At 43.8% G+C, this 14,285-nt stretch overlaps 1 protein-coding gene across 1 annotated transcript in view; it reads right to left on the reverse strand.

Annotated features, from left to right (window-relative positions):
- The window catches only part of lpin1a (lipin 1a), a 49,147-nt gene that overhangs the window by 7,997 nt on the left and 26,865 nt on the right, over window positions 1-14,285 (reverse strand). The window contains 10 exon segments of the mRNA XM_070443317.1: window positions 249-326; window positions 787-856; window positions 1,149-1,242; window positions 2,679-2,860; window positions 2,982-3,075; window positions 3,256-3,589; window positions 3,995-4,109; window positions 4,586-4,684; window positions 4,890-5,006; window positions 8,373-8,695. Of these exon segments, the coding sequence (XP_070299418.1) occupies window positions 249-326; window positions 787-856; window positions 1,149-1,242; window positions 2,679-2,860; window positions 2,982-3,075; window positions 3,256-3,589; window positions 3,995-4,109; window positions 4,586-4,684; window positions 4,890-5,006; window positions 8,373-8,695 (1,506 nt within the window).

Consider the following 14,285-nt stretch of genomic DNA (forward strand, 5'->3'; position numbering starts at 1 on the left):
GATCTAAGGAAGAGAGGCAGCAACAGAGGGAGGGAAACACAGAGACTGGGAGAGAGAGAAGAGAGAGAGAAGTAGAGGAATAACACACAAAGAGAGACAGACAGACAGACAGACATGCTATACCCAACAGACAGACAGACAGACAGACAGACAGACAGACAGACAGACAGACAGACAGACAGACAGACATGTTATATCCAAGAGCCAGACAGACAGACAGACAGACAGCTGAAACCAAAGAGACCCACGGGGCTGGAGCCAAACAGACTGGGTAAACAGTAGGAGAAGAGGCCAAAGGCAGAGTACACATAACTCAGGCAGGAGTGCTGAAGACACACAAGACGGGGCCAAATGGGAGGTGAGATGGAGGGAGAACAAATTAAAAAAGGGAAAAACAAGGGGGGAAGAAAGACTCAAGTGTTAGGAGGAGACGTGGTTCAGGAGAACGCTTTTTAGTGTACAGGAAGTCCAAAGCGAGACAGAGGACAGAAGAATTCAGACAAAAACAACACACGTGAAGCCAGACGCAGAACCAGATTTAGCTAGATGGGTTACAGTTGGACTTCTCTCTTTACATTGCAAAATGATTCGCTTTTTAAGCCTCTCAGGTAAAACCACTCAGGTAGCCAAATAAAGCACACTATTTGACATTAGCACACAGTCTCATCACCAAGTCGAGTAGCCTAGATGCTATGCTAATAGCATGTTGCTAATAGCATGTTGCTAATAGCATGTTGCTAATAGCATGTTGCTAATAGCATGTTGCTAATGTTACGGAGGTCTTACCATTGGCAGGGGCTTCTGATACACCTGCATAGCCAGCATGAGAGGGGCTGCGGTGGTCCAGTTGTAGTACCTGGAGGAAAACAGACACAAACATAAGATCACTGTTGTATCTTTAGTGTCTGCAGTTCATTTCTTATCGGTAGTACTGCATTTTTACAGTGCGCACAAAGAGTATACAGTACATACATACTTTTCCATTCAGATCAGGACAACATAGAACATCTGGATTTTGGCTAGTGGATAGGTCAGAATCAATGATATACGGAGGATTACGTCAGAAAAGCAGGAATTCCGGATTTATCGGGAACAATCACATCTTTACTGCGATGAGGTTAAAGGTTAGTTAGAGGTATCTTACGTACTTGGTTCCAATCTTGACCACCAGGTTAGGATCGTCGATGATGGAGGGGTTTTCAGTGAACTGCTGGTAAGAGATGGCTCTCTCCTGGAACTGTTCTGTAGAGACACACAGACAGGAGAGGGTTAATATAACTGGTCTGTAGACACACAGACAGGAGAGGGTTAATAGAACTGTTCTGTAGAGACACACAGACAGGAGAGGGTTAATAGAACTGTTCTGTAGACACACAGACAGGAGAGGGTTAATAGAACTGTTCTGTAGAGACACAGACAGGAAACGGGTTAATAGACGTTTGGTAGAGAGACACAGACAGGAGAGGGTTAATAGAACTGTTATGTAGAGACACAGACAGGAGAGGGTTAATAGAACTGTTCTGTAGAGACACAGACAGGAGAGGGTTAATTAGAACTGTTCTGTAGACACACCAGACAGGAGAGGGTTAATAGAACTGTTCTGTAGAGACACAGACAGGGAAGGGTTAATAGAACTGTTCTGTAGAGAGACACAGACAGGAGAGGGTTAATAGAACTGTTTGTAGAGACACAGACAGGGGGTTATAGAACTGTTCTGTAGAGACAGACAGGTTAATAAACTGTTCTGTAGAGACACAGACAGGAGAGGGTTAATAGAACTGGTCTGTAGAGACAACAAGACAGGAGAGGGTTAATAGAACTGGTCTGTAGAGACACAGACAGGAGAGGTTATAAGAACTGTCTGTAGAGACACAGACAGGAGAGGGTTAATATAATACTGTCTCTGTAGAGACACACGAAGGAGAGGTTAATGAACTGTTCTGTAGACACACAGACAGGAGAGGTTAATAGAACTGTTCTGTAGACACCCGACAGGAGAGGGTTAATATAAACTGTTCTGTAGACACACAGACAGGAGGGTTAATAAACTGTTCTGTAGACACACAGACAGAGGGTTAATAGTAACTTTCTGTAGAGACAACAGACAGGAGAGGGTAATAGACTGTTCTGTAGAGACACACAGACAGGAGGGGTTAATAGAACTGGTCTGTAGAGAAACAGACAGGAGAGGGTTAATAGAACTGTTCTGTTAGAGACACAGACTATATGAGAGGTGTTAATATGTATACTGGAGTTGTATGATAAATCTCGCGAGTATCAGTGTAGGTTAATATAACTGTTACTGTATGTATGATGCTTATATGTCAGCGCAGAGGGATTGAGAGGAACGGGTCTGTAAGATAACCAGACAGGAGAGGGTTAATAGAACTGTTATGTAGAGACACAGACAGGAGAGGGTTAATAAAATTGGTCTGTAGAGAAACAGACAGGAGAGGGTTAATAGAACTGTTATGTAGAGACACAGACAGGAGAGGGTTAATAGAACTGTTCTGTAGAAATGAGCTCCCTCTCATCTGATCTCTCACCAGTTAGTGGATCTGAGAGGGCTGGATAGGTGAAAACAATGACAGCAAGTAGATGGAGCTACAATTTCCAGTTATACCAGTAAATCAAGCTGACAGTATTGAGATGCAGCCCATGTGTTTAACGGCCAGTACCTTTTGTGATCTCTCTGTTGTCAGTGAGACCTCCACACAGGGAGATGGCGATGTTGGGCATGTCTCCCAGCTGGTCAGAGTAGCTGTCCACACCGCTGTCCATCCCACTGCTGCCCACCGACTGAGGTGATTGGTTGGCGCTCCGGGCCCCTGTCTCCGAGCCTGCTCTCACTGAACCGTCACTAAGGAACAGTGTCATAGGTTCAGGAGTGGGGGACGAGTGTTTGTGTAGGACAGAATAGGTGTGTGTGTGTGTGTGTTATAGGTGAGAGTGTGTGTTTGTGTGTGTGAGGGCCGTGTTACCTTTTAGGGAAGTACAGAGCAGCCACCTCTGGCTCCAGCTCAGTGATGTCATCCAGGTAGATTCCATCCGAGCCCAGGTGGTGGCTCCTCTTGTCTGCAGGTACAGCATCACACGTTACCATGGATACAATGATTGACATGGCATTTTCATCCATTAACTTGACGTGTAGCTAATGGTGGAGGCAATCACATCTACAGACGTGAACGCATGTTGAGTGACAGCTGAAATTCAAATTCTGCAATCTAAACTCTATTCCGCTTGGAGAAGACGTACCTTTCCTCTTGGATGGGGAGTCTGTGCGTCTGACCGGGCTGCCCCCCTCATCCAGTTCTGACAGCAACCTGGAGGCCATCAGCCCCTCCACCTCTCTACAGGCTGCCCCTACTAACTCCATGTCCCCTCCAGCCCCGGGCCCAGCCGTGTTGTTCCCAGGCTGGGGCATGTATGGGTTGAGGGATGGGGGGACATTGTCTGGGTGGCTCTGGGTCTGGCCAGGGGGGCCACAGTCTCCGGGGATGGTCCTGAAGTGTGTGCTGTCACACACAGGGATGGAGACAGGGGACTTCATCCCAGAATCTTGTATCTGGGATGGAGGGAGGTAGGAGGGCTAGAGGTGGAGAGAGGGAAAGAGAGAGAGAGAGGAGCGAGTAAGGAAGAAGAAAGAAAGCACGCTACAGCAAGGACGCGGGAGGTCGTGGGTCAATAGTAGAGAAGAAGAGACAGGCAGAGAGAAGAGATAGAGGATGTGTGGTTAGCGTGAGCGCTAGGGTAAAAGCATGTCCTCCGCTGCTCTCGTGGAAGATGATTAAAGTGGTTAAAGTTCCTCTGCCATCATCAGTGCTGATTCCTGGATCACTGTGTGGACTACAGCTAGACATACTGTCTCTCCCTCTTTGCGCCCCTTCATTCCTGTTCTGTCTCTCTGAATCTGTCTCTTCCCCCCTCCCTCTATGACTCTCTTTTTCTATTTCCCTCCCTCCCTCCCTCCCTCCCTCCCTCCCTCCCTCCGTACCTTGGCAGCTTGTGGCAGCTCCCCCCAGGCCCACAGAATCTCAGGGTTGTCTTTGCTTTGATTGGTCAGCTCCGAGTCACTCTTCGGAGTGGAGGGGCGGGAGCCACCGGGGCTGCTGAGTGACAGACACACAGAGAGATGTGATTGYTTGAGCCAGCACTACACTGACTCATGGACATAAACAATACAGTACAAACCCACTGGGATTTTTCTTATTGAATCAATGTTGTTTCCACGTCATTTCAACCAAACAATTATATGTGATGACGTTGAATTAACGTGGAAAACTGATTGGATTTGTAAAAAGTCATCAACGTAAGAGAATTTCGTATTGTTTTCACCTAACATTAACCTAAATCCAATGATACGGTGACATATTTGGTTGATTTCACTTTGAATTCACATTAGTTTTCAACTCAACCAAATGTGAATCAAAACTATACGTTGAACTGTGCCCAGTGGGAAGACTCTGCTGGTTTCTGTCCCATGGTTTTAGACAATATGTAGTTGGTCCAAAATTAAACGAAGGATAACTTTTAAGGCTTAATTAAGCTATACTGAAAAGTGAAATTGGATGGTGACATGACTTACCTGACAGGAGAAGGGAAGACAGAAGTCTGCTGTGGACAGGAGATGGACAGACCACCGCTAGGAGGGATAGACAGAGTACGTGTCTGCTCTATTATAGCACTGGAAGGGGAGAGAAAGAGGGGGGAGGGAGACAGACGTACAGAGAGGACAACTGTTAGCCATACGCAGTTATTTTAATCTACAAACGAATACGACAAGATGAGTCGAACCAAACTGTGTATTATTCTATTCTATTCTAGTCATGTCTGGTGTGTGTGTGTGTCTGTAAGTGTGTGTCTGTGTGTGTTGAGTCATATTTATGTACCTCTGTGAGCGTGCCCAGTCTGCGTCAGAGTGTGTGTATGTTGTGTTCTGGGTGTAGTTGCTGCTCAACACACTGGCCTTAGGGCCCTGCTCTCCATTGAGCTCCCGAGAAGAGGCCCTGAGACAGCGAGAGAGAGAGAGAGAGACAGAGAGAGGGAGACAGAAAGACGTTAGCAGCAACAACACACATGCACACACATGCACAGACACACAGACGTACACACAGAGATATCATGCACAATGTTTRCTCAGGCCTCTTTTGCTGAAGATATAAAAAAATGAATGTTGGTTTGTGTAGTGAGGTGCGTACTGGCGGCAGAGAAGTCAGGCGCAGGAGAGCGAAAACTGATTTACAACGGTGTCGTTTAGTTTAGTTTATTAATTCGACCATTTAAAAAAACAAGCACACATAAAACTTAAAAGCCATACATGCACATMAATAAAATAATCGAGGATAACACACAATAAAGTCTGGGACTTATTTCCATTGTGGTCCTCTTGAGACAAGATGGCTAGACAAGATCGAACACAGTACGGCAGTGAAATAATAAAACAAAAACATAAAAGAAGAACATCTATCTCATCATTCCAGTTACATCATAGGAGTTATTCATATGGGCACAGAGGACATCAAACATATTTTTACTTTATTTTTAAAGCTGTCCAGAGAGGACGTTGTTTTATGGGCAGAGGCAACTCATTCCATTCTGAGGCTCCAGTATACAAGAAAGTACCTTTCCCAGCATTTCCCCCGGAACCTGTATAAGCACACATCAGCAACACCTGATCTGGTGCTGTGATTGTGTGCATCCCTAACACAAGGAAAGTAATCATTTAGATATCTGTGCGCAGGACCATAAATACTCCTGTAAACCAAACCTAGTCTAATCTGGGACACCCTAGCCTCAACAGGCAGCCAGTTTAGTTCCTGAAAGCAGCTCCTGCCTATGTGAGTACGTGGACTCACCTTCAAAACTACCCTGATCAACTTATTCTGGGCTATCTGGAGCTTCCCCTTCATAAGTTTAGATAAGCCCCCAAACCAGGAAGTAGTAGCATAGTCAAAATGGCATTGAATGAGTGTAGTAGCTAGCACTTTCATGGAGTCCTTATCAAGCAGCTTGGACTTTCTAGACAAAAACTTAATCCTGGCATTAACCTTCCCTAGCCCCTTATTGGCCATGCTCACACCTCCCAAGCTTCCATCAAGGATACATCCCAAGTAGCTAACAGAGGTTTTAGTGGTCACCACCTCACCCCCTAACTCCACTCTGATTTCAGACAACCTACACAATTTAGGCCTGGATCCAAAYAMAATTGCTTCAGTTTTCCCTAAGTGCAGAGATAACTTATTATCTCCAAGCCATTTGCTAATGTTAGTAAGCTCTGTGCTAAGTATGCTCTCCAACATAGTGTTACTTTTGTGAGACACCAGAAGTGTAGAGTCATCCGCATAAAGAAAAAGACGGCAAGAACAAGCATCTTTCATATCATTAATATACAATAAAAACAGCAGACTCATTGGTTTTGCCTGAGACAGTGATCCATTAACCTCTACTACTTGCTCCCTTCCTGATGAATAGGKCTTTACCCAGCCTAGAGGGATACTGCTTAACCCCAGTGCCTCCAGTTTGGAGATTAGGAGACAGTGGTTAACTGTATCAAAGGCCTTCTGTAGGTCAAGCAGTACCATTCCACACAGATTTCCCTCATCAATCTCWTTCCTGATGAAGTCAGTCAAGTAAAGTAGACATCGGTGTTAATAGCCATAAACCACCGTCAACAGAACAATAATATAAATGGGTCAAACAAAACCCGGTAAATACCAGCATACCGTGCATAAGCACTACAAGAAACAATTACCGACAAGGACATGGGGGGGAACAGAGGGTTAAATACACAACATGTAATTGATGGGATTGGAACCAGGTGTGAAGGAAGACAAGACAAAACCAATGGAACATGAAAAATGGATCAGTGATGGCTAGAAGGTTGGTGACGTCGACCGCCGAATACCTCCCGAACAAGTAGAGGGACCGACTTCGGCGGAAGTCGCGGTGACAGTTTGATGTGTATGAGGATGTGAATCCAGTTGCAGCACTGGAAGTATTTGTACAATTATTAATGCCAATAGTTTTTATGAGAAATATTAATATCCTAACCCTAAACCTAACCCCTAACCCTAATTGTAACCCTAACCCTAATTGGTAACCCTAACCTAACCCTAACCTGAAACTGAAAATAGCCTTTTTCCTTGTTGGGACAAGCAAATGTCCCAACTTCTGAATTGTCTTTTTCTACTATCCTTGTGATGATTTCTGATCCCCACAAGGATAGTAAAACCAAACACACACACACACACACCCACACACACACACACACACACACACACACACACACACACACACACACACACACACACACACACACCAGATGAATGAGAGAGAATCAAGAGGGACTGAGAGAGGCCCCATTCACCACGGTCATTACTCCACAGAGCCAGAGCGCATTGTGGGAAAAGAACGAGGCACTGGAGCGTCTCCGACACGTGGGACAGAGAACTGGTATTCACAGAGCCTGAACACAAAAACGCACACACACAGAACACAGATAATTGGGTTCACAAAAGACAGACACTGGCCACTTCAGGCTTGTTTATCCAGTCTCAGTCTCAGCCAGCACCCAACCAGCATATGAACAGACTAACAGACTGAGTGACTGACTGCTATACCCACTGGTGCTTTACTACTCAGGGAGAGGGGCTSTTTGTGAAGTGATTTTGTTGTGAAGTGACTTTGTGTGTGTGTGCGTGCGTGTGTGCGTGCGTGTGTATAGGTGTTTGTCTGTCTGTCTGTCTGTCTCAGACCTGCATGGAACACCTGAGAACAGAGTCTGCCCCTCCCTGCTGGGTCCCACACACACAGAGAGGAGCTGGCAGTGGTTCATGTGTTTCGCAGAAACCATTGTGATGCTGATCAAGCTTTTTTTTTACCTCTGCAGTGGAGCAAAGCTATTCTGGCTCTTAACAAGAGTCTCTCTCTCTCTCTCTCTCTCTCCCTCTCTCTCTCTCTCTCTCTCTCTCTCTCTCTCTCTCTCTCTCACATGCACGCAAAAACACACACGTGTGCACGTTCCTATAAACCACATCTCAGAAGGATCATTCCTCTACCAAACACACATATTCAGGATCGCAGAAAGACCAAACTGAGAATACCTCAACAAGACAGTGTAATCTTCTCTCTCCTCCCCACACAACCACTTGACTGCAGTCAGTAGCTGCTGACAGACAGCTGTGTGTCGCATAAACAAGCCTCGCCCTGCAATACTGGCAGACCGCTCCAAACAGCCCAAACGTGACCCTGTCTGTTTTCAAATGAGCGTCCTGAGAACTTCACAGGAAGTCACACGCACACACGCACGCACGCACACACAAACACACACAGCCATGCAGTGTTGATGTAAATACTGTATTTGCTGTCATCACCTGCTACTATTGTTGTCGTGCTCTCTCTCCTCATCAGTGCTCATGTCGATGGTGAACATGTCCTCATCCTCTGAGTACTCCCCACTCTCCTCCCGTCTCCCTCCTCCGCTTTCCCGTGCCTTCCTCCTCCTTTTCCTCCTCTTCTTCATCATCATGCCTCCTTCCCCTCCTCCTCCTCCTGTGGTCTGCTGGGAGCCCAGGGTCTGGACCTGGAGGGAGGCGGGGTCAGAGAGGCGAGACACACCCCTCCCCAGCTGAGCTTCCATTAGCTCCGCCCCCTGGGACACGATAGGTGACGTCGCCAGGTATGATGGAACCACTTCCTGTTGGAGACAGGAAACCGGAAGTGAGGTCAAAATGAACCGTAAATGGATTGTTAAGTAAGAATTAGCCATGGAAATGGCAATCAGGAGAAATTAGAATTAAATACATGTTCATGATATTAAGAATAACATTCATCTTTTCACTCCCTCCTTCTAATCTTCAGGGTACACCAGGTGACTAGGCTCTCTGCAGTAGCAGTGCGTGGGTAAAATCAATGGGGAAGCCAGGGGGAAAAAGCCATATTACAYCCTATGCGTTACGATCATTTAGTTGTTTGCTGCACTATAAGACCCCTTTCCAGTACACGACATACTGACGTCACTCACATATGCGCGCAACTCTTGGCTGCAGTAAGAAACTAATCGCTATCTGCGCCCATTTAACATAGCCTTTATGCTTTACTTCAAAAAATATATKACTTTTTGGGGTTCTCAGACACTTACGAGGATGTTTTGATTCTTGCTCGAACAGTTGCTAAGATTACATTTGGTTGTGATCTTTGCAAAATAACAATTTTGGATGCAGCAGTTGTTAGCTAGAATGCTAACGCTCATTGACATAGGCTGTAGCAAAAGCTAGCCAGAGAGCCATTTTACTGGTTTTAGTTGAAGTGTTTTTTAAATATAATGCAGTTGCTTTGCAATGATGACACAACCATTATATTAAGCAGAACATTCATACGAGCCTTAAAATCCAATTATAATAAGTAGTGTGAAATGCACTCGTAAGCAACATGTAAATAGAGGCTTTTTTGCTGGAGTTCTATAAGAGCTCTCCCGTGTTCTGCCACCAACTTGTGCTCAAGTCATGCGCCAATGTTTGCAAACACAGAAAGGGTCTATAACCCGTTAGTTCATACGCAACCGTGATAAGGCTGAGACAAGAAGAAGACAACAGTCACAGTCGGCAGAATAAATTCAACCACACATTTGTTTCATCACAAAACCAGACAGGAACATCTGTCCGGTGAAGTCCACAAAGCATATTGCATGTAACAAACATGACCTACAGCATGGTCAAGCAAGTTAATGTTTTGGGTCAAGCAAGTGTAAACACAAACTATTGATTTAGAACCACGGAGTTACCACAGGTCACAAAAAAACAAGGGCTGCCTCTGCTAACGTCAGTCCAGCACCACGTGGTCTAAGCACCAGCTTGGTCTAATACAGGGACAACTTAAAGATACCAAAAACGATTTAGTCCAATCAACGTAAGCTATATATCATGTGGCTGTTCGTATGGTACTGATTTCTACGTGTGTGTGTGTTCGTGTGTGTGTGCAAGTAGAAAAAAACATATTGACTCACCCTACTTGCAGAGGAATGCCAATACCTTTCTCCTCTCTTTCATGTTGCCAAAACGGTCTACTCCTAGCTACATATTGACCTTCCATCCTCTCAGACCAGGGGCACATTGTATGATTTTATGGTTGGATCAGAATCACCGTTATAATCATTGGCAGGTACACCAAGTCCAAAGAACCATCTCTGTCCATGGTTTATTTAGTAAAMGGAAGATTTTAGCTAGCTAGCCACCGGAGGGCAAAGACAACGAGATGGAACAATTGACGTTTTACTTTGGACTTGATGTGATTGGTGTGAAGCCAAATACAAACTGGCTTCCCTTTACACTTTTTTGGGTGGACCAGGACCATTCACAGTTCAGCTCGCTCAGTTTAGCTCAACCCTGACTGGTTATTCTTTGAAAAAATGTATCAAGGGATGCCAAATGCTCARTGGCTTCCCTTGCATTCAATGCTATGGGCGTCACCATGTCATACTATTTTTGACCAGACAGCATCAGATAGATGCGCTACACATAATGAGACAGAGGGGTGCTGTTTCACTCAGTCTGAAGCTTTCTCCTGTGAGATACATTCAGCCACTTGCGAATTGAAGGACACAGAGAGGCTTAATGAAACACAGAGAGGATTAATGAAACACAGAGAGGATTAATGAAACACAGAGAGGCTTAATGAAACACAGAGAGGCTTAATGAAACACAGAGAGGATTAATGAAAAGAGAGACAGAGAGGATTAAATGAACACAGAAGGATTAATGAAACACAGAGAGGCTTAATGAAACACAGAGAGGCTTAATGAAACACAGAGAGGCTTAATGAAACACAGAGAGGCTTAATGAAACACAGAGAGACTTAATGAAACACAGAGAGGATTAATGAAACACAGAGAGGATTAATGAAACACAGAGAGGATTAATAAATAATTTTACATGTTTATTTTCTTTTTGTATTGGTTAAGTTTTGGGGGAAGCCTGACTTCCCTTGGCATCCATGAACGCACACCACTGGCTCTCTGGCCAATTAGTGACATGAATCAGCCAATTAGCCAATCAGGTACAGATTAGCAGTAGTAGTAGGCCCTTCTAGGCGTGTAGTTGAATAGTCCTGATCTGCAGTAAACTAGGTTGCAGCTGCAGCACTCTGTAGTACTGTGTATCATTAGGACGTCTAGCCGTGAGAGGGATCTGTGGGTTTGGGTTTAGGAACACATACAGATGGTAAAGATTTCCTCTGCTAAGGAAATACACTAGGAACACAGTGTGTGTCCACAATCTTGCATGTGTGTTTACACTTGCAATTTAAGACCCTAAGGCTACTACAATTAGCACCAAACTAACACTGCCCACAATGCATACTATCACACACACAAGGCCACGTGCGGGCCAACGGACATGTTCAAAGAAGAGCTAACAGCAGACTACATTCATGGCTGTACAGACACAGACGTATTAGCAGCTAGCGCTCTGGGCACAACATGTCAGGTTACATCCATTCCCTTAATACCCTGACCCTGAAACCTACATCACACTCAACTCATCCTACTGGAATACAATCCTGCCTCAACACCACAAAATAAAATATATGTCGTCTCAGGCCTGTCCAATGTCTATATGGGGATTGCTCCTTGGCTTATATAGAAACTTTCAACCAACTCTATATTTACGTTGATTTGATTGAGTTAAGTACATCCACCTAATCTAAACTATAGCACAACCCAAACAGGAACATGTCATTCCTAAAAAAAAAAAATGGTTATAATATTATTATCATAATATTTTTTTTTTAATAAAATAAATTCACACCAAATTCAAACATACACATATGAACAACAACTTACAGACCAGTGGAGGCTGTTGAGGGCAGGACGGCTCATAATAATGTCTGGAATGGAGCGAATGGAATATTTGATACCATTCCATTGATTTTTCTCCAGCCGTTACCACGTGCCTGTTCTCCCAATAAAGGTGCCACCAACACACACAAACAACGATTACATACTCACACCCCCTAGTGCCTGCGTTGTTCTTTATCGCATGCCCTTAAATTGTACCAATTTGTTTTTCTCGGTCGCCCATACTATTTCAATAATTAAAGATAAATCATTTGATTTTTCCATTTAGTTAATTTCCACGTTTTTAGTACCGATTTTTTCAAGATGAGTGATGAGAAGAGAATAGTCCAGCCCATTGGGTCTCAATACACACACATTTGCCATGTCTTGAAATATGCAGACACACAGATTAAAAAGTAAGTTTACATTGTAATACTTCTGACAGCTAATGTTCTAGCTCTGCCCATACATTTTGGACTTTATAACGTTCCCAGAATACATGGATTATTGAGTCATTGTTAGTTTTACACTTAAGACATGACTCTACCGTTGTGCTGTAGAATGTGTGAATTTTCTCTCTTGTATAATAAATTCGATATATTAGTTTATACTGGATTAAGCATACATTTTCGTTAATTGTAATTTTGTTAGTTATGCTCCAACTTTCCTTCCATATTGTGCCAAAGTCAGTTCTTTTTAAGTCCTGGATCTAATAGTTTATAGTTTTTTCTAAGAGATTGTCAGTTGGATATGCTTTCTGCAAGGTTTTGTAGATCTTCCCGATCATATGAACATCCTTTTCTGACTCAAATAAGATTCCCTRAAGGTTGCTCTGATGCCCAAAAGATTTCAAATCCAAATTTTGTCATATGTAACTTTTAATTAYGTTGCATGTATTTGAAAATATCTACATTGGTCAATCCAAAATTGCTTTTGAATTCTGTTATGGAAATAAATGTATTTCCTGTTARCAAGTCATTTACGGTTTATATGGCTTTAGTTTTCCATGTGGACCAATTTATCTGTGAATTCTGAAAAGCTATCCAAGGATTGTTCCAGAAGGTTGTGTTTTTAGGGAGTGATATTGGTTCTTGTAGAACACGTTTCATTTTCTTCCATATTGTTATAGTGTTCTTAACTATGAAGTTGTTCATGTTTTTAGCTTTACCCTTTGAAAATAGACACGTAAAAAGACTCGAGCATGCGTATCTTCAATACGTATCACAGGAGMTCGGTGACACCTTAATTGGGGAGGATGGGCTCGTGGTAATGGCTGGAGTGGAATCAGTGGAATGGTATCAATTACATTAAATACATTGTTTCCATGTGTTTGATGCCATCCCATATGCTCCTTTCCAGACGTTATTATGAGCCGTCCTCCCCTTAGCAACCTCCACTAATATGTACCCATTGTTCCTCTTTAGTGCATTTACCTATGTGTCCAACTGCACCCATATAGAAACTGATATATATATATATATATATATACACAACAGTATGTGGACAGCCCTTCAAATTAGTCGATTCGGTTATTTTAGTCACACCCGTTGCTGACAGGTGTATAAAATCGAGCACACAACCATGCAATCTCCATTGACAAACATAGTAGTAGAATGGCCTTACTGAAGAGCTCAGTGACTTTCAACGTGGCACCGTCATAGGATGCCACCTTTCCAACAAGTCAGTTCGCCAAATTTCTGCCCTGCCAGAGCTGCCCCGGTCAAGTGCTGTTATTGTGAAGTGGAAACGTCTAGGAGCAACAACGCCTCAGCTGCGAAGTGGTAGGCCACACAAGCTCACAGAACGGGACCGCCAAGTGCTGAATTGTCTGGCCTCGGTTGCAACACTCACTACTGAGTTCCAAACGGCCTCTTGAAGCCATGTCAGCACAACAACTGTTAGTCGGGAGCTTCATAAAATGGGTTTCCATAGCCGAGCAGCCGAACACATATCAAAATCACCATGCGCAATGCCAAGCGTCGCCTGGAGTAGTGTAAAGCTCACGGCCATTGGACTCTGGAGGGATGAATCACGCTTCACCATCTGGCAGTCCGACAGACGAATTTGGGTTTGGCTGATGGCAGGAGAACGCTGCCTGCTCGAATGCATAGTGCCAACTGTAAAGTTTGGTGGAGGAGGAATAATGGTCTGGTGCTGTTTTTCATGGTTCGAGTTAGTTCATGGTTTGAACTGCTTTTTTTTTGCAGATAATTATTTTTGCAGTTTTATAATGCTATTCTACACATTTTGTCATAAGGAGAATAGAAAATGCTGCAGTTTTAAAGCTTATTTCCTTCAATTCTACACTTTTTGCCATCGGGCAGGGATTTTTTTATTTAGCTTTTTTACAGCTCATCTCATGCTTTTGTTCACATTTTGCCATGAGGCCGAGAGAAAATTGTGCAGTTTTAAAGCACATTTTTTGCAATTCTACATATTTTGTCACGAGGCTGAG

Source organism: Salvelinus sp. IW2-2015, linkage group LG4q.2 (genome assembly GCF_002910315.2).
Source record: "Salvelinus sp. IW2-2015 linkage group LG4q.2, ASM291031v2, whole genome shotgun sequence".
NCBI lineage: Eukaryota > Metazoa > Chordata > Actinopteri > Salmoniformes > Salmonidae > Salvelinus > Salvelinus sp. IW2-2015.